The 19,873-nt window shown below is 44.1% G+C and overlaps 1 protein-coding gene across 1 annotated transcript in view; it reads left to right on the top strand.

Moving 5' to 3' along the window:
• Positions 1-1,137: 1,137 nt before the first annotated feature.
• igsf3 (immunoglobulin superfamily, member 3) overlaps positions 1,138-19,873 on the top strand; it is an 89,201-nt gene continuing 70,465 nt past the window's right edge. The window contains exon 1 of the mRNA XM_086220523.1: positions 1,138-1,960. Within this exon, the coding sequence (XP_086076649.1) occupies positions 1,924-1,960 (37 nt within the window). The 5' untranslated portion in view covers positions 1,138-1,923. The remainder of the gene's footprint in view (positions 1,961-19,873) is intronic.

Here is a 19,873-nt window from a genome sequence, read left to right as displayed (position 1 = left end):
AAAAAACAACAACCTGGAAAACGGTAATTAAAATGTGAACTTACAGTTTATTAACATACTTCATTCGGTAAATATTTCTCCTGGTGCCTTGGGGGCCCAGACACCATTTCAGGAACTTTTATCTGCACTGAAATCCAAGAGCACAGCAAACAGAGACGAATCATTTTTACTGCTTCCAAAAAAAAAAAAAAAAAAATCACATTCATGTAACATTCGCACAGTGTTTGGAACTCGCAATTCCCAATTGATGCTGAATATCAGATGGTGCCATTGCAACTGTTTTTTTTTTTTTTTTTTTTGCAGGCACATGCAAAGGCCTGCTCATTTATTTATGTATTACACAGGAGGAGGTTTGGGGTTTCACCAAGTTAGAGCTTTTGGGGATTTTTATATTTCAATCCTCTAACCAAAGCAGCTTTCCATCGCAGCTTCACACCAAAGCAGTGTCATATCATTGTGCTATTTTCTGTGCTGCTGTATATTCGGAGATCCTCACTAATAATGGAGCGTACTCAATGAATCATGTGTCAAGGTAATACTTGGTTTAACATATGATCTCAATTACAGATGAAAGAAATTTGCACCTCCCCCAGCGGTGAAATGTATCTCCAACACAAAGAGAAAGAAAGAGTTTGCCGTGATATTTCCTACAGTTTCCAAACAGAGTGGCAGCTCATTATGCTGATTGCCAGTTATTGTGTGTGTGTGTGTGTGGGGGGGGGGGGGTATAAAATATCTTTCTATACCACACTGATAAATCACCCAAGTGAGTGGGCGCCATAACAGAAAACCCTGGATTGGTGTATTTCCTCAGAAAGACCCTATCATTATACTCTTATTATACAGTATAATGTGATTTTGTGCCACCAGCTTCAAAAGGTGGTTAAACTCTCGCCTGAAAATAAAACGCTAAGAAAATTGTCAGCTACAGAAGCTTAATTATCCTCCACTTCGTTTAACCTATTCAACCCTTGTTCAAGCCTGGAATTTAAATTCTGAAAAATGTGGCGTGGTCTCTCACGGTGGTGCTGGAGGCAGCGGCGGCGGGTGTCCCACACGGCCGGCCGGGGCGTGGTCTCCGTGAGGGGGGTGGGAGCTGCCCGGCAGCACGCTGGTTAAGTTTTCAAACAAAGTGCTTTGGCAAGCAGGAAGCTGGGAGATAACCTTGGAGGTGGAGACGCTTGAGACTTTCTGGGAGCTAATAAAACAGCAACGGCACTTTGGAGATATGAGTAGACCTATGTGACTTTTAGTTAAAATATATTTGTTATGAATGAGAATTGACATAATTGAGAACCAATTGGAGACAAATAGTCATTGATTTATCCGGTGTGCCAGAGCACAAAGCCTCATCTGGAGCGCCCGCCCATTGGGCTTTCTGCGGAGCGATAGTGAGAGATTGATTCTAGTCTCCGGGATTCGCCGTGGAGGAGGACGCCGGTGGAGCCTGCTCGGAGTGCGATGGTCTCTCATCAGTGGAAGAGCTCTCGGATCATCGGCGAGGACTTACACCAGCTTGACTGAATCCTGTCCTCGTAAACTTACTTCCCCGGGTGTCTAGATACCTGCAAGTCACGCAGGACTTGGCCAGGGAGGGAGGCTTCTGCCGCTGCCGCCGCCGCTGCTGTTGCTGAACCGCCTGCTTCCGCAGTCTCGGATGCGTAGTTGTAAACGGGGAGTGGGTTGGGTCGCCCGGGCGCCTGGCAGACGCACGTCCTCGGCGACAAAAGCAGAAAGGTGAGGTGGGGAAAAAGCAAGGGGGAAGCGACGACCAAGCAGGAGGCGAGGTGAGCCGGACACGGAGGGGGCTTGTGTCTGTGGATTTGCCCCGGCTGCTGTCGCCTCGGTGGAACATCGGAACCGCACTGACAAAGCATCCTCATTTAAGGGAATATTTGGAGTGAATCTGCGGGGCAACAAACAATGGCAACCGGTGTTCTTCTCTTCTGTTCCCTGCTTGGTAAGTCAGCTTAGAGGCGGGTGCTGTTCCACCGTCAGTAGTCCCACCTGTATGAGACATAGAAAGGGGTTAGTTTGGAGAGTAAGTACTGGTCATCATGAGTCAGGTGCAAACAGGCGACATCGATAATCACTGCAACACTAACAGATGCATGTGAACATCTGTGTGTGAGTGAGGGAGTGTGTGTGTGTGTGTGTGTGTGTGTGGTGAACTAGGTTAATGTGATATTTGGACTTACAGTCACAGATTAACCCTTTAGCTACAGTCTGACCTCCTGTGTGCAATGACCTGCTATTGTCTGTAATGAATCCATTCACAGCCATTAAAAACACCTGGATGGAGGAGATGAAGTCACTCAGCTTTTGACAGTTTATTGAATTTCGCAGTCAAATGGGAGTTCAAGCAGCAGAAGTGACATGTACACATGCAGGCACGATTACTGGCACATTCTGGCCGTGAACTGTCCCAAACAAACACCAGATGGCTTTTCTGGTCCTGGATAGGAGGCGACTGGGTGTGTGTGTGTGTGTGGGGGGGGGGGGGGGGGGTGTGTGTGTGTGGAAGGAGGCCCACTGAAGGGCCCCACTTGGCCAAGAGGATTACCAGTCAGTGCCTGGCTTCGCCTTCATTCAGTCACTCTCACTTTGAAGGAGAGTGTTATTTTTATTAGAGGTGTTTGTTCCCTAAGTGTGAGAGCACGATACAGATCTAATCTACAGCGCAGGAGAGATAAGGCAGGCTTTTGATATTACATAATAAACGTGAATCATATGTTGAAATAGGAAGTGCTCTGAGTGGGCGAGGAACATTTCAGGTGTGGGGAAGCTGTAATGTGTTTTGCGGCTCATGGACACAAATCACAATTCATGATATTCTCACGTGCTATCATGATGTGATGCTGGGTGATCCTGTTAGCTGATAATATGGCAACATGTTGCTTTTTTAGAAGATTAAACTAACACGTTACTAAAGAAACCCTATTTAATACCAGTTTGGTTGACATGTATGTGGTTATGATGGGAGTCTGGCTGCATGTGAATATCTTCCTAGTTGGGGACTTAAAGATCTTCAACACTGGAATGTTGGCTGCACTAAACAGCTGAGGAAAAAATCACATCAGTCTCTGCCTGCTTGTGATACAGTGCATATTATATGCTCACATTTTATAGGCGGTCATCAAGTTGATCATGAAATCCATCGCTGACTGCTTTTTCTAATCATTATTGATTGATCGTACATTGTAGAGCCTGGCTGATGAGCTGTGTAAACTATGTGCAGCGCATGCCTTCACCGGGGTGAGCCAAACACAATACAGGCCTTCACACCTCGCACACTAGTGAGTGTGTGACCGCTCATTAGAGTGAGAGGGAGGTGACACCAGATATCTGGATTTTGCACAAAGGGGCAGACTAATGTGTGCAGATGTTACTTCCTGTGTCCACTAGACGGCGCTAGAAAACACGTCATCACCAGGCGGCGCTATGATATTCAGCTTGTAGATGTTGTCAGAGACTCACTGAACATGTGAAGCTCGGAACAGATCTCACCACTTGGAGTCCAGTTACAACTGGTTCCTGCTCCATGGTGAAATATCAGAATTGGACCCGTCGCCACGGTGACAGTTTAATGAAAACTCTGTCCTCACAGTAACTCATCACCATGTTCTAAAGGTGTTCCTGACCAAATTTGAGATGGATCTGGTGGACCCGTGAGATGTACTTCAAAATGTAGGGAAAAAAAAAACACTTCGGTCATTTCTTGTTTCCACCAGGTGGCGCTAAGACCGATCTATCTCCCGCAATCGGCGAAATATCCCAAGTGTCAAGTGAAAGATGATCACACTTTTCTGTTTGAACGCGTGTAAATAGAATGGTGTCCGATTTGAATTTTTCCCATCATTTTTTTTTTCTTACCTTCGAAATGCTAACCTAGCTTTCACGCAGCTGTCAAGGTTGTTGCAGGCGAGCTAACGCAGTAATCAGAAGCATGAGTTACAGGTCGGCTGTCCCAGAAGAGTTGCATTTCACCAGCGACCTAAAAATCGCTGTGTGAAGCCAACACTCATCTACTGTCACCACTCCACCAGCACACTTGCTAGGCTCGTTAGCAGTACACCCCGAAGATGCTGCAGAGCTGGAGTCGGAAAAAACTCTGTGACTACTTAAGCCTCTTTTTCTACATTGCAATCTAAAAAAAAAGAAACTTGAATAAAGATAGATTCTGATATGTCAGAGGAAGACCGAAATTGCCGATGTCGTCGCTGAGGCTTTCCACGCACTGAAGGCTGATCCTGCGGAAATCCGAGCGCGTTTCAGGTGCGTCAGTCAGCTGGCTGCAGCGCTGCTGCTGGTGTGTTCACAACACGTAGCGCTTGTTTATGACATCACTAGTGTGCATTTCTAAGTGAGATGTGCTTGTGTCTGGCGATGAGTGATCAGCTGTGAGATTTTTTTGCCAAATGTGTCATCTGGCACACGTTTGTTGCTGTTTTAATTTGCGGAAAACGTCTTCAAAAAAAATCTACGTGACTGCCATCATTGATAGACCCAAACACTTGTTTTTAGAAAGCCGGTCTTAGCCGCTATGTTTTTGTTTTTGTAACAGAGGTGTGAGTGGCTATTTATGGTGACCAGGTTTGTGTGATGATGATGATGGTGATGATGGTGATGATGATAAGCATCACACATACGGAGTGAGAAGATTTTTGTGCCGTGTGACTCAGTGTGATGTCTGAAATGCGGAACCGAGTCCAAAGCACCCAAGACGTCTCAGTTGACGGAGCTAAAGTGAGAGTGTCCTACATGTGAGGGGGCTGGCTGGTTTTAACTGCGAAATGGCCGAGTGGTTTCTGTTTAGCGGGCTGACAGCAGGGCGGGTTCAGACGCTGGTCCTGGTTATCAGCTGGCCTCAGCGCAAACTCTCAGCATCCAGATAAGTCTTCTAAAGCCTCCGTTAGCCAAAGTGTGCATCCAGCCACCTGCTGTTTCTCTCACTGTCATTTTCGGCCGCTTTTAGATTAATTTTGATTAGCGCTGCCAAGTCAGTTGTCACCAGACTCTGCCTCGTCACATACTGTCTGAGCACGTTATGAATACATTTGCACAAATCTTAGTTGGGACGGTGATTGTGGGGGTGGGCAGCGTCATGCATTTTTCATGTTGCTTGGCTTGGAGGGGATGGGGGTGTGAACTCTTATTCAGAAAGGACAAAACTTGCGAACAGCTGCACACTAACAGCAGCGGAACATCCGTCTTTGTCGGGATAACGATCAAATATAACTTCATATTACCCTCGCTGATACAGATGCTGATATTCCAAGTAAAAATTGTGCTGATTCTATTATTTTTGTGTGTGTCATCTTCATCTTTTATTTCTGTTTCCAACTATAATCTCTTGTTCCAGGGGGGAAACAAACAAACAAACAAAAAAATCACTATAAAATAGCGACCTTGCTTTAATTCTTTCAGATAGGAAGCGTCAGTATCTGTCAGTGTTTGTCTCCATGGCTACCAGGTGGGATGAGATGGCCGATGTTTATGTGTTGATGTGAGAGGTTGTCTTAAATGTCATCACAGAAATGCGTAGGGCAGCGTTTCTCCTCAGAGGGCAGCTTAGTCGTGTATTAAGTTGCATCTGTTTTCATCGTTTAATATCTATAAATATGGAGTAGCCTCCTCTATTTTGCAGCAGAACAAATAGACCTACAGGTACGATACAGTCACCTACACCTGAAAGATGGCCACGATGAAGACTTTCAAAGGTTTGGAAAAGAATCGTTTTCATTTTAGTTTCCCTAACACAACAGATGGAATAAAGATCAACGAACGCAACTCAAACAAATGCTTATTTGCAAAAAAAAAAAAAACACTGAACAAAACAAAACATCGGTATTAGCCACAAAAAAAAATGGTATCGACTACCTGCCGAATACTTTACGATCGATGCATCCTTTCTGTGCACACGTTTACAGAAATAACTTCTAATTAAACCTTCTTTTAGATCAACAGATAAACAGTCCATCCCCCTGAAGACAAAATCTTACGTGGCCTCATGCCTTCAAGCGTCTTTTTTGAACTCTTGCCCTCAGGACCAGGGTGCTTAGACTGAACAGAAAACTATAGAAAATCCTTAGTTCCTCAATCAGTGGTCTCTCTTTTTTTTGTTGCTGCTTTTATTTTGACCTTCATGGAAATGTGTTTTCTTCGTCTGCTGCTTACAAGTAAAAGGTTAGGTTGTGTTTTTAGTATATTTGTACAGTTTTCTGCGCATGTAACGAGACAAATTGCATGTCAAATGTAGACAATGAAGTTTGCTCTGTTCTTTATTTCGTCTCTTGAGGAACACATTTGGATCTTGTGGTTTCAAGTACAGTTTAATTAATCATCTTGAAGTCCCAAATCACACGTAGTCTTAAGGTAGTTTAATCTCAACTGACATCTCATACTTCTGAAAGTGAAAGATCTGCTGCGGGCTTTCAAAGGTGGTAATCGTCAGATAAACCTGTTTTATATGCTAATGGAGGCAAGTTGGTGTTGGTGGTGCTATTTTGGTTCGGTGGTTTCATGTCAGTCGAAGAAACGGGAGCAACAGCTCGTTAGACTGGCGCGACACAACGCTATTGATTGAAAAGAGAAAAGTTTGAAGCCTCAGAAATACAATTAAGCTCATCAGCAGACACGAGTATGAAGTCGGCCCTCTATAATTGGCCCAAACAATCAACATGAAAGTGCTCATTTCTGTTTCCATAACTACTCTTGCCCCCCCCCCCAAACGAAGGCATTTAAAGCCACTTATGTTTACATTGATGTGGCGCTGAGGCTATTGTTACAAATCCATAAAAGTAGGCAATCAATTTTTTTTCTTCTATTTCTGTCATACTCATTAAAAAATGTGCATGTCATTATACGAAACGCATTTATAATTAGGAATTAAATTAAAATCTGGAATGTGGAACTGATAGTTTCTACTTCAGTAATTGCCATTTATTTTGTCAATATCAGAACGAAAAATGATGGAGAAAGACGACTCCATGGTTGCACAAAGATGAGTGAAACATTAAGGTACTTTTAAAGGAACCAACTTTTTTTTAGGAAATTCTCTCTCTCTCTCTCTCTCCCTCTCGGGATAGCAAAGAAGATAGAAACCCTTCTCTCATCCGTTTGTGGCATCGTGAGCTGAGAACCATAGAGACCAGCTGAACGCTAGTTAGCTTAGCACAGTGAATGGTAATGGATTGGAAGTGTTTGCATGACTGTTGTTGACGTTAGTGGCAACTAGAAGAGCTGATATCATGGCCGACTTTGACGAACCAAAACCTTGAACTTCTACTCTTTAATGGCAATTGTCAGAGGACCGCTAACACTTCCCACCCGCTACCATTCATTGTGCTAAGCTAACTAGAGGCCTGCCACTTACTATGGGTCGCCCCTAATGCTTAACAGAGGAGAGAAGGGTATTGATCTTGTATTGGCACATCAGGGAATTTCCTAAAAAGTTGTCATGTTTCTTTAACTTGAAGTGGAAACCAGGCAGTGCCAGAAGAAGAATATGTGGCGTCATTATTTATTCTGTGGGAATGCAGAGGTCCTCTCAGAGGCATGTCAAACTTTCAGTGTTTGCAGGGCCGCTCCCTGACGCCCACCCTTGTCCCAAATAAGAGTGACAGCTGGAGGCCCCAAGCCCCAAACTGACATGGGATTTTTAGGTGTGTGTGTGTGTGTGGTCAAGCTATGCGTCTCGACTCAGCTGCTCCTACAGCGGGAATGTTTTCCATGTGTTTGTCAGCTGACACAAGCGAGAGCGCTGTCTAGACTGTGAGGTAAATGCGTTAACTAACTGTCTTGCCGTTTCTGTAGCTGTTACATCACTATATGTTCACTGCACAAGAGGTTTTTTTTATTTTGGGGGGGGGTGGACGGGTTGGAGGGGTGTCTACCAGTAGCTTCAGTCCGTTAGGGGAAATGTAGGCTTGTCTGTCTGTTTGATTCCAACATTCTCCTTGTTATTTCTCTTCCTGCTGTAGTTGCATGCGTGCTTGTTTACATCATAAGCACGTCTTTGTGTATACCCATGACAAGATGCCTTTTGTGCTATTGTTTTTACACATCATAACATTCTTGACTCAAGTGACAAAAGCAAACAATAGAGCAGCTGAAACGGGACTATCAGCTTGGCTATCATGCACCAGCTGCATGCTAGTTTCCAGTAAATAATCATTAAAGTTCACGTGCGTGTTTGAAGGCTAGTGTTCTGCTGTTAGCTGAGATGTCTTATTCGTTGGGATCGATAGAAGAGCGGGTTGTGATTCTACCAGCATGGGCTTGTTTTTTGGACTGCAGACTTCAGCTAGAGGCAACTTCAAGTCGTAGTCTCATCGCCACTGGGCTAGTAATTGCCCTGTAATAGTAACTCACGGCCAGCTATGGAAACTCGCACCCAACTACTGCAGTTCTGCTTCTCCTCCCCCTCTCTCCATGCCCTTTCCAAGTTCCCCTTCAACACTTCCCTACAATGTACTTCTCAGAAGAGATTAAACGTTTGATATTGAACAGACTGAACTTTATTGCCACCAGAGCAATAAATCAAAAAAAGGAAGTTAGTTGTGGATAATCACTGCTAATCTTCTCATACAGTGTCTGTTTTTTTTTTTTGTGTTTTTTTTTTTTTTAAGTAATCCTCCCCCGTGACCCAGATCTGAGCAGTAGTGTCTCTTCAGTTCACATGGAGAGATAAGTGACAGAAAGTTCTGGAGGGAGGCTTCCTGTCTGTGGATCAGGAGAGTGGCTGAGGCCAAAGAAGAGGCAGCGTCTGCTTTGTGTCTGATCACCCCTTCATCACGCACGCACACACACACACACACACACACACTCAGCCTCACTGGGCCATCTCCTCTCGCCTGAGATGATATCTATTGTTTTGTGATCACAACCCAATGATAAGCCTGAAGTCATTTGTAAACTGTTGGAAGTTGCTGTTTGCAGCTGATTTCCCTCACACACACACACACACACACACACACACACACACACACACACACACACACACACGACTGGTCCTGCAGCTGTCTCTTCCTCCTCCTCCTTCAGTGAATAGCCTCTGACCTCCCTCCCCCACTCGCTCCTAAACAATACACAGCTCGGCCCACCGCCTCTTCAAAGACCACTCATTAGAAACTGCCCTCAAGTGTGAACAAAAGAGAAATTTCCATCTCCAGTAGATTAGTTCGACATGAATCCTTTTTCATATGATGTTTAAAATAAGAATCTTCTTCCAGATGGGCACAATCCTGGGAATTTTCTCCATCCACACTGACCTGAGAAGGCTTCCGTGTCACCTGACTACGCTTGTTGAAAATGTGTGTGTCACATTTTACAACATGTGGTGAAATGTTACTACATGTTATAACCCGTGTTAAATTTTTACACATGTGGTCTACATGTCGTAACATATGTTTTCTATGTTGCATGTATTCGCGTGAATAACAGGTAAAATTGCTGCTATTGTTTTTAAGGGATGGTAACATGCACAACCAGGTCTTTAATGCCTGTAATTTATGGAAGTAAACACCGGTGGTCACCGGCTGATGGTTTTTTTCCCCCTGGAAATGGGTCACGAGTGACATGTGACTGATAAAACCCCATCATGACACTGTGTGTGTGTCTGTCTCATTGTTTCGAAAAGTCTCCTGTCCTTCCCGTCCAGATTAAAAAACAAACTCGAGGTCGCTCTGCGGCGTTTCCATGCGTCTCAGTGTTGTCAGCAGGACACGTCTTTGTTAAGACACATGGAAAACTCTCAGTTCACCTGGTGAATTCAGTTCCATCCCATCTGTGGTTACTGGCTGTGGTTAGTGAGTGAAAGAACTATAGAAATAATTTCTTCCGTCGGGAGGTGGCTCGTCCCTGCCAAAGCTTTCCCTCTGCTTGCTAACTCACTTTGAAGTTCAACCAAAAAAAAAGAGCTTAACGATCAGTATTTTATTGATATCGCAATACGGCCAATATCAAGATCATTACCCCGACCTAAGAGACACCGTGACGCTGGCTTGTTCTTGCCAGCCCGAGGCCTTGTCTGCACCAAACACAGATACTTTTAAAGTGGTTTTTGCCTTCAGTCAATACGTAGTTTTCTGAAAGGGCCATTTTCTAGGACCTGAAACACGCTGCGTGTCGAGGAAAGACATTTTAATTTGCAGTGAACACGCAGACAGGGAAAAAATGGAGTTTAACGCTGTCAGAACCACAACCACTTCTTTTGTCCTCCACTTGCCAAAATTCCCCAGGATCCCCCAGCTCAGTAGTGATGATGGTCACGACTTAATTGACCTGCATTCGGAAACTCTTGGGATGTCTTAGCCGATGCTGTTCTTGAACAACAACCATGACAAAGTCCACAGTCCGCACACCTTTCCACCTTTCCCTCACGTGTCATTTGTAGCCACCAGGGTAGCTTTTTCTTCTTTCAGGCTTCCGATTGTCCAGCATGTCTTCTGGGTCAGAGTTGTTTTACCTTCTGTTGTTTGTGTATTTGCATTTGGCCTGGGATTCTTTTTCTAAACCAGTACTTGTGTGGATGTGTTTTTTTTTTTTTCTAAAAATTGGCTCAGTTTTCGAGGGTCAGAGGGAGAATCTGTCTTTCGCAGCCTCGTCTCCCTTCCACTGTATACAAGCACCTTCCTTGCTCACTTGGAGCCAGCACTGTTCCCCTTAGAATTCTCTCAGCTCCTCCCCCCTTTGCTGGCTTGTGTTAAAAGTGTTGATGACAGCGCGGCCAGAGGATACCGCTTTACACCTCCACACACACACACACACATGCACATACACACACCAGAGCCCACAGTGCTGTGAGCTGCTGCCGTTCACTGCAGCCACATGCACTTGCTTCCTGCTTGATCCTCCACCCAAGTAGATCCCACGCTGGTGGGATACACACCAGGTGTTGTAACTATGGTGACCGCTCCCCACCTGCACACCGCTGATCCATATTTAGCAACTCATGCTTTCCAGAGTGCAATATTGTGTGTGCTCATGAAAACATGCAAACACACATGCTTTTCTTTTTTGAAATGTGCTTGTGTGAAAACGAAGAACATTTCTCTCACCCTGCCATTATGCTCACTTAATATGCTTTCTTCCTGCTTTACACCTAAAACCAAAGGGTTGCGTGTGTGTTTGTGCATCAAATTGCTTATGCATAAATGCATGAATTTACAAGCGCATGTCTTTTACTGCCTGAAAGGCAAAATGACTGACAATGGCAGAAAAAGTCTGTTTGAAGTCGACTAATTAATAGTTAATTAGTTTTCTTTCCAATCTGCAGCTTAATGCACAAACGTGAGGACTGATTGCAAGCTGCCAGTCACACACAAAAACTAACCACTGTACATAAAGTAGATACAGCTGTCAGGCTTAATTTTGCATGAACAGAAGATGGATAATGAGGCAAGATAGCAAAGTGTTTTCATAGCCTCGCATACATTTCCAAAAATTACCGCAAACGCTCGCTGTGCTCCAACACTCACCCATGACAGGATTTTATGAATTGGGTTTAGTTGTTGTTGTTGTTGTTTTCTCCATAATCTGTAATGTCTATAGATTTGAGACCCCAGTGCTTTGTCATTCAGACAGGATGGGGGTTGGGTCGGGTGGGGGTTGGTGGATATGAGGTTTATGGGGTAGCAGGTGTTCATATGGAGTTAATGGATTTGTTGGTGGGGCACTTAAATGTACTGTGTGTGCGTGTGTGTGCGGGTGCGTGCGTGCGTGCACACCCTTATGACAAGACTTCCCTCCATCCCCTCTGTTGGTCCTTTTGTCTCTTACACAATTAAACCAACATCTTACGTGCCATTGAGGAATGACTGCTGTGGTTAACAGTGACTAACTAAACACTTCCACATCTGGTTTCTTTAGTCACTGCAGCCCTGAGCTAACTGGCATCACCTGTCACGCGTTACTCAGCTTTACCCCACTCAGAATCGTACATTTGAAGGGACTTTGTATTCTCTCTGCAGTCAATACTCAGTCGGGTGATTTGATTGCAAATCAATAGCACAGTTATTTTATACACTTTCTTACTCTGTCCCGATAGTTCACTGGCAAGTTCTGTCAATGTGCTGATCTGCCAAGAGAACCCTTATTAGCAAGAAGCTGCGGAACAAAATGGTACTTTTGACTTAAGGCTCAAAGATGGATAATAAGATAATATTCAACTGCGATTATTATTACCTGATGCTGCAGTTGTTCTGTACTATGTCACTCACGAGTGATCGTCTCTTCATCTCACGTTTGGAGAATGAATAAGTAATTGCGCAGCCCCGTAGCAAAATTAAAATGTTATACTTACTTATTACACTTGTATCAAATGCTGATAATTCTGTGATACTTTTATGAAAGCATTTGCTATTGTCAAGATGTTTCTATGGAAGAAAAAAAAAAAAAAAAAGGTAGTCGGATCAAAAAAAGTGAGTCTTTGTTGAATCTCACAAAAGTACTTGATTGTAATTTTCCTCTTTCGCGGTTCTTTTCCTCTCAACGTTCCCTTTCCCTGTAGATTCCCCTGTCAACATTCTGACTTTAAATTTCAACCTTCACAGTAATAATATGTTTTGTGTTGTTTTGATGCTTGCAAAAGACTTCGCCCTTTGTTGTGCATTATTTGATTCGGGAAATTTCAATGTCATGGACCTTTTCACGTGCATTTGTTCTTCAGTTACACAAATAAAGAGATCTATCTGGACTGTCTTACAAATGTATCAAGTGGCTGCTTTGTTTTGTTATCATGGGAAAAAAAGATTGCGATCATATTATGTTAGGCGGCTCGGTGGTGCAGTGGTCAGCACTGCCACCTCACAGCAAGAAGGTTCCTGGTTCCAGTCCCGGCTCCAGCACAGGATCTTTCTGTGTGAGTCTCCATGTTCTCCCTGTTCCTGCATGGGTTCTCTCTGGTACTCCAGCTTCCTCCCACAGTCCAAAGACATCAAGAGGGGACGAGGCTGATTGATACTCTAAATTGACCGTAGGTGTGACTGTGAGTGTGAATGGTTGTCTGTCTCTATGTGTTGGTCCTGTGATGGACTGGTGAACTGCCCTGGGTGAACCCTGCCTCTCACCTGAAGGCTGCTGGGATAGGCTCCAGCCCCTGCAACCCTTAACAGGATAAGCAGTAGAAAATGGATGGATGGATGGTATTATGTGTTTATGCGATGAATAAAGCACCTACACCTTCTACAAACTCCCATTTTCCATGACTCTTACCAATGTTTAAAGTGAAATTTTTAGTGCTTGACAGGGGTGATTGGAGGAATAATAATCATACGTTTTGTATTTGTCGTGACAATCGTGCTTGATTTTTCTTTGTGCAGCTTTTGATTGATTTGTCCTTGTCACTTCTAGGCTGAATGAAAGTCTTGGAATGGTAGTGTAGTCATAATCTTTCAGTGTTTGGATGTGAACGGGTTCGCCTGTGAGTGGAGGTGTTCTTTGGTTCAGTGAGCAGTTTTTTAACATTGTTACTCTTTATGAACCACAGCTACGCAGCTGCTGTTTCCTTCTGTCCGTCCTTTAAAATTATTTACACATAAAAAGGTTAGTATAGAACAGTCTGCACACAAACTCAATTTTATTTATACATCAAGCTTTTGATGAAGCTTTGCCATATGTGACTCTGGTGTCGCCTCTTGCTCTGCACAGCCCATCTCATTAGCGCAGTCATGTAATCATTCCCTAACATGTTGTTGCTCTTGATGCACATCATATTTAGATGTTCTCACCTTCTTATTGAGCAGTCGAAGACATGCAGCATTTGATTAACAGTCGTATTTCTGGAAGAGGAGGAACTTGATAGGTTTTGGTGATTTCTTGATGAGAAATGTGACTGGAATTCTTTGAAAATGTCATTATAAGGAGTTGAGAAGTGTGACTGAGAGCTGATTATCTGTTTCGCACGGGCATGAAACCAACAGGAGGAGGCCAATCAGCTGAGGGTGTAGGAGGAAGAAAGTGGAGAGACAGCTCGTTGCTGTTTACGCTTGACAACGTCTATTTGCAGCAGAAATGAACAGGAGAGATGAATGGACCTGAGTGGACCAATCATAGTCATACGTTTAGCCCCCATACACTTTGCTTCATTTAAAGTGAAGTCAAGAGTAAACTCCTACGGCTTACAGCAACACAGTGACTTAAAAGTGTGAGTCAACCATGAGCAGCCCCCCCTTCTCATCCTGGTCCCACCAGCTGCTCTAAGCAGTGAAGCAGGTGGGGTCATGGCTGTTGTAGCCCAGGGGGCCCATAATTTAAGAGTAGTTAGCTGAGGAGGAGAGGTGGTAACGGGGCACGCACAACTTCACACACGTGTATCAACAGGAGTCCCAGTTCCAAATCCCTGACTACATGAGTTTTACGTCATACTTGACAGCGGAAAGATTCATGAATTTACACGCTACATTAGCTTAGCTTAGCTTAGCGTAGCATAAAACTGACTGTCTGGCTCTGTCCAGCGATAGTAAAAGAGGTTGCTGGCCATGAGCACCAACTCCCTGAAGTGTTGACATCAGGTTGCTATGTAAACAGTAGAAACTTCTGAAAATAGTCCAACTCAACTGCCAGGATTAGCAAACAAGATACCGGGTTTTTACTGATCTTCAGGGGTACTTGGAGACAGATCTCGTAACCTTGGAGTGAGCCAGGCTGGTTCCCTCTTTCCAGTCTTTAGACATGAAACTCCCAACAGTCCTGTCATCTATGTCTCTCAGCCAGTAAGTGAATTAATGTATTTTCCAAAAACAATTTTCTTAAAACTAGCTCTGTATCAATTATGAAAGATACACGGAAAAGAAAAAAACAAATTGAGAGATTTACATGTGTACTCTCGGTCGTCTGAGACCTGTTTTTCTCAGGCTGTTCAAAGTCAGAGATATAGCGGCGCTTTTGCACCTCACCGGGGCCTACTGCAATTTTCAAATGGCAGGAATATGCATTACTTGTCAAAGGCTGATTGTGTGTGGAAATATTTTAAATTACATACTGCACTGCTGCAGAGACGTCCCTCTTGTGCTTCATAGTCCGTAGACTTGAGGTCTTGGTTTGATGCACAAAAATCACACCATAGTCATTTTAGTTTTTCAGCGACAGTGAGAATAATGATGGAAAAATGAACAATACACCTCATATCGCAAACCATATCTCAAGCGCAATATTAATCAAATTAATTGCAGTTACATGGTTTGTCGAAATGCTGCAGGTCTCCTTGCTAGAAGAGTGTGTTAGATTGAATGCAACACATTTACTATTTCTATCTCATAAAGGTTGATATTATTTTTTTTCCCACATTTCTTGTTGCACTGATAACAAAACCAAAAACTATTTGAGGCAGTCGGACTCGATCATTTAATAGTTGGTTCCTTCAGAGGCTGCATGCGAAGGCGTCCTTATCATTTGACTTTGTTGAATAGTGTCGAACAGCTATTCAGTCGGTACCACAAGTTTGCAAAGATGCCAAATTGCCTCATGTTGGACCTTCGATTTGACGGTAGTACCAAGAATATTTCATTTTTACATCCTTCTTTTACCATTAGAATGCAATCTTCCACTGTTGCTCTTGTGAAAAATGGAGTGCGTAGACTGCTCCCTGTACGTATGTGCGTGTGCGCGCATACACACGCACACACACACACCCCTGTAGCAATTACAAGTTCTTTGGTTGACGGTAACAGGTTGGAAAATTTTACCATGTCCTCGAAGCCTTATGGAAATTGCTTCTTGATACGCTGCTTACAACAGCATTCTACCTTTCATGTCTTTATCTTGTAATCCTCACATCTACGGCCTGAACGCCGCCCGGCTGCCTCTCCTTCCTTTACAAAGATGACATAGTAACCTACAGTGTACCCACTTCATCCTCCCACTCGCTAAACACTCCTGTTCTCTCTTGTTCTTGCTCTGATTAAAGCTGCGTGGGCGTAATGGGCAGTTGCTGGAACTGTTTGTCAGCTGTTGGAGCGGCCTGCTGGTTTGTCTAACTGGCCCTTTATGTCTCTCTTTCTGTGCGTGCTTCTTCATGTCACACTCTCACACACACCTGTCTCCCAGCTGACGGAGCCTCCAGCGGCTAGAATGACTTTCCTTGAACGAAGGAACGGCTTCTTTCTTCTTCTCTTCCACCCCCCCCCCCCATTCCATTGTGTAGCAGAAATCTTTACTTAAAACATGCTAGCTAATAAATCAGGCAGTGGATTGGCTGAGGGTTGTGAAGGTCAGAGTTTGGTCACGGCAGCTCTGCTACACTGATTCTTACCCTCTGATGGGGGCGGGTGGGGGGGTGGTGGGGATGATTATCACAGGGGGAAGGACAGGGAGTCATAACTGGCAAAAGAGCACTTGAAATGTAACATTTGATGCTGCAATCAATGTATCAATTTCAAGAAAGCGATGAGGGAACAAGAGTGAGTTGCTCCATTACACGGTTTATACCAGGTTACCATGCCTACCGGTGCTATGAACAATGAGTGAGATTTTAATATTTCTCATACGGCTATCCCCGTCACACCAGCCACAAATTCACTTCCCTACAATTTGAAGATGCGAGGCAATGAAAGAAAAGAAATATGAAAAGGAAGAGCACACTGGTTTATTTTGTAGCAGGTCTGATAATTCCTCTCTAAAGCTTTGCCTAGGACATGAAAATGGCTGCTCTTTCTGCAGCTTCTCTCCCTCCAGTTCTTCCTCCTCCTGGAATCTCTCACACTTTTGCTCTCTGGTAATGATGTTAACGGGTCAAATGCTCTCTGAGGCCTAGAGGGAGAAAGATGCGGAGTGATTTAGAAAAATGGTTAAACAGTGCTGAGAAGTGTGGAGAGGAAATCGCTCTGATGTTCTTCATCTTTCTCCAGCGTTTTATTTCTTTCTGTCACACATATGTGCTGCACATACACTAGTTCTGTGCATTTTTTTCTTTTGTGTGTGTGTGTGTGTGTGTGTGTGTGGGGGGGGGGGGTATTCAGCACCCTTGAGGCAGCTGTCGTTCCTTTTTTAGTTTCCCTCCGTTTCCTCATTTCTCTCTCCCTCTCTTCGTTTCTACCTCGCTGTCTGAGAATCTTCATAAGATTTCAGATCTCTGGGATGAGTCTAAGCCTCCCTTGGGATGATGGGACATTGACTGGGTTCATTTTTTTTAAAAATGTCTAGCAAGCAAGTTCATACTTAATTCATGTCACTGGTCAGAGTTTCTTCAGTTCCCCTCTCTCTTCAACTTTTCCCTGAAAAGTTTATGGGTGAGGGAATTCTGCTTTTTCACACCATCAGGGGTGAGTTGATACCACAATATTTGCCTTTAGAACTGCTTGTTCAATTTTTTTTTTTTTTTTACCAGTAAATGAAACATTCAAGACCAAATAAGCAGTAGTTACAGCTTTAAAAAAAACATTCAAAAGTCAATACAAATGGTCCTGGTGTTTAAATCACCTAAACCGAGCGAAGTCGTACTAAGACCAGAGTGCACAGAGACCAAGACGAGACCTGGACTTTTAGAATCCAAGACCAAGACCAAGGCAGCATGAGGCTGAGCCAGAGACAGAACAAGTGCGAGGCCAAACCAAGATTGAGAGTAAGACAGGGCGAGACAAAGACCAAGAAAGGGCAAGACCGAGCCACTGGTTAAGGTTAGTCTTAATGGTATGGGTTTAGGTCAACGATTTAGCCAAGTAGTGGTTATGGCAAGTGTCAGTTTGTCCGTGTCTCTGTGTGTTGACACGACCATTAAGTGTCTTCAGATGTTGAAACAAACAAACTTGTAATAGTCATTGTTTACCCTAACAGAGGTACAATGGCAGAGAGGAAGAACACAAAGAACAACAAATATAGAAATCCCTCATGTGAAATAACCAAAATGGATTTAACCTTGGCAGATCGTTTCTCCCCCCCCCCCCCCCCCCCCATATAGCACCTCATCACTCATAATTGACAACAGCCTTTTTAAGGGGACAGTGACCCATAACTGTCATGGCATGGTTTATGAGGTGAATGCATCATTTAGCCACTAATGAATATGTGTCCACTGCCACCAACATTTATTTTCACTATCTATGATGCGGTCACATGCTCCTGGAGCAACTCTAAATCATACCCTTCTTTTATCCACTTCAATTTTCCAAAATAACACGGTGGTGATCAGAAGGTGACGGTGGAGAGGCAAGCTTCTCTACTCTCAATTAAAGTGCAGACACCACATATGAATTATAAAAACATGACTTTGTTTGTGTCGAAATGTTGTTGAGGTGTCAGTCCGCTCCAAGCTGGTGTGCCATACGCTACCTTGGGTTCTTCTGTATTTATGCGACACCTCGAAACTCCGCATTAGCACTTCCCTACACTGCTCTGAGTGTCCTCTTATGATTGACACCCTGTGGCGTTTTTAATATACACCTCAAGAGGTGTATAATTATTACGTGTCCTAGAAGAGTGATGATGTGAGTAGGCCTCAATGCTAGTAGCCTCACTGCTGTTTCCAGTGAGAATAAGACACTGGCCACAAATGATTGGATTAGTGTTTCCCCCCTTCCACTTAGCATAATCCTCTTTGCAGCTTTCCGTGTATGTGTTTGTGTGTGTGTGTGTGTGTGTGTGTGTGTGTGTGTGTGTGTTTGAGTCAAATGCTTCCATTGCTCTATGCTCCAGTCCAAGGTCTGTTAGAGTACTTGTCCATGGACATCCACCATCATCTGACAGGGGACACGTGTTTCCTCTGTTCGTCCAACAAGCAGTGTGGGAAGGAACTGGCAACAAAGATGAGACACAGGAGAGGGAACCCAGAGAGAGTGAGGGCTGGCGGAAGAGGAGAGTAGTAGGCCTACATCTGTGCTTAAAGATGGAGATGAGTGTTAATAATAGAAAATCTGAGGCCCCGTTAAGCAAATATGGACACTTGGTGATTGCGGCAGCAGCACAGCTAGAGGTGAAGAAGTGTGGGGAGATTGCAGGCACAGGATTATTGTGGATGGGTGGCAGTGAAGTAGAGCCATCAGTTGAAGGTCTGCAGGGTTTGGTATGTCATTGTCATTGTCAGCCTTTCTAAACAGCCCACAGAGCGATGGGCACTTTGAAGTTACATAGAGCTGTTTAAATCCTGCCTGGAAAGACACAGACAACCATAAGGCAAAGTGAAGAGACAGAGAGGGAGAAAGAGACTGGAGGGACAAGACAAAGGGACGGACTGATTATGGCTGAAGCATTGAGGACAGGAAGGAGAGTTATCAGAGTAAGTGAGAGTAAAGAGGCAGCTTGTTTCAACGGGAGACAGGCAAGCGATGGAAGGCTCTTAGTACCCAAGCACAACGTGACTGGTATGCGGGGTTTTTTTTGGGGGGGGGGGCTGTATGAGTAATATGTAGCAGTTTTTAGATGAGTGGCTGTAACATGAGAAGCAGTGGTGCAGCAGTCAAACTCTAAGCTGCTGAGCTGGATGCCAGTAGAACGGATGCCACCTGATTAGCACACTGACATCACAGCGACCAGGAACGGGAACTAAGATCTGAGTCAGAAGAGACGGCTGATTCTCTTACCTTATAGGGCCATAATGTTTCCGGACACATTCAGTCAGGACGCTTGATGGCGTCAGTTTTTAACTTCAAGGATTTTTTTTTTTTTTTGAGCAGACCCCTAAGTCCAGCACGAGAAAGGGTTTGACCTGACCTAGTTGCACCGTTGATGTGGAGGTCAAGAGTTGTAGTTTTCCATTTGATGTTGCTCTTTCAAAATTCAACCTGTCTTCTCATCGGGACGTGTAGGAACCTGTTCTCTACTACGTCCTCAACAGCTGACAAACAGTTGTGTCAGTAAGACAAGTGACACATCAGTCATCAGAATACCTCAGTGTGAAGACATCAGCTCAGGTCCCCTGCAGACTTAGTCCAGTCCAGAC

This window comes from Aulostomus chinensis, chromosome 12 (genome assembly GCF_037954235.1).
Source record: "Aulostomus chinensis isolate RoL2024-O1b breed Wild chromosome 12, RoL_Achi_v1.0, whole genome shotgun sequence".
In the NCBI taxonomy this organism is placed as follows: Eukaryota; Metazoa; Chordata; class Actinopteri; order Syngnathiformes; family Aulostomidae; genus Aulostomus; species Aulostomus chinensis.
The sequence above is the reverse complement of the archived record's forward strand: the minus strand, read 5'-3'. Positions and strand labels throughout refer to the sequence as shown.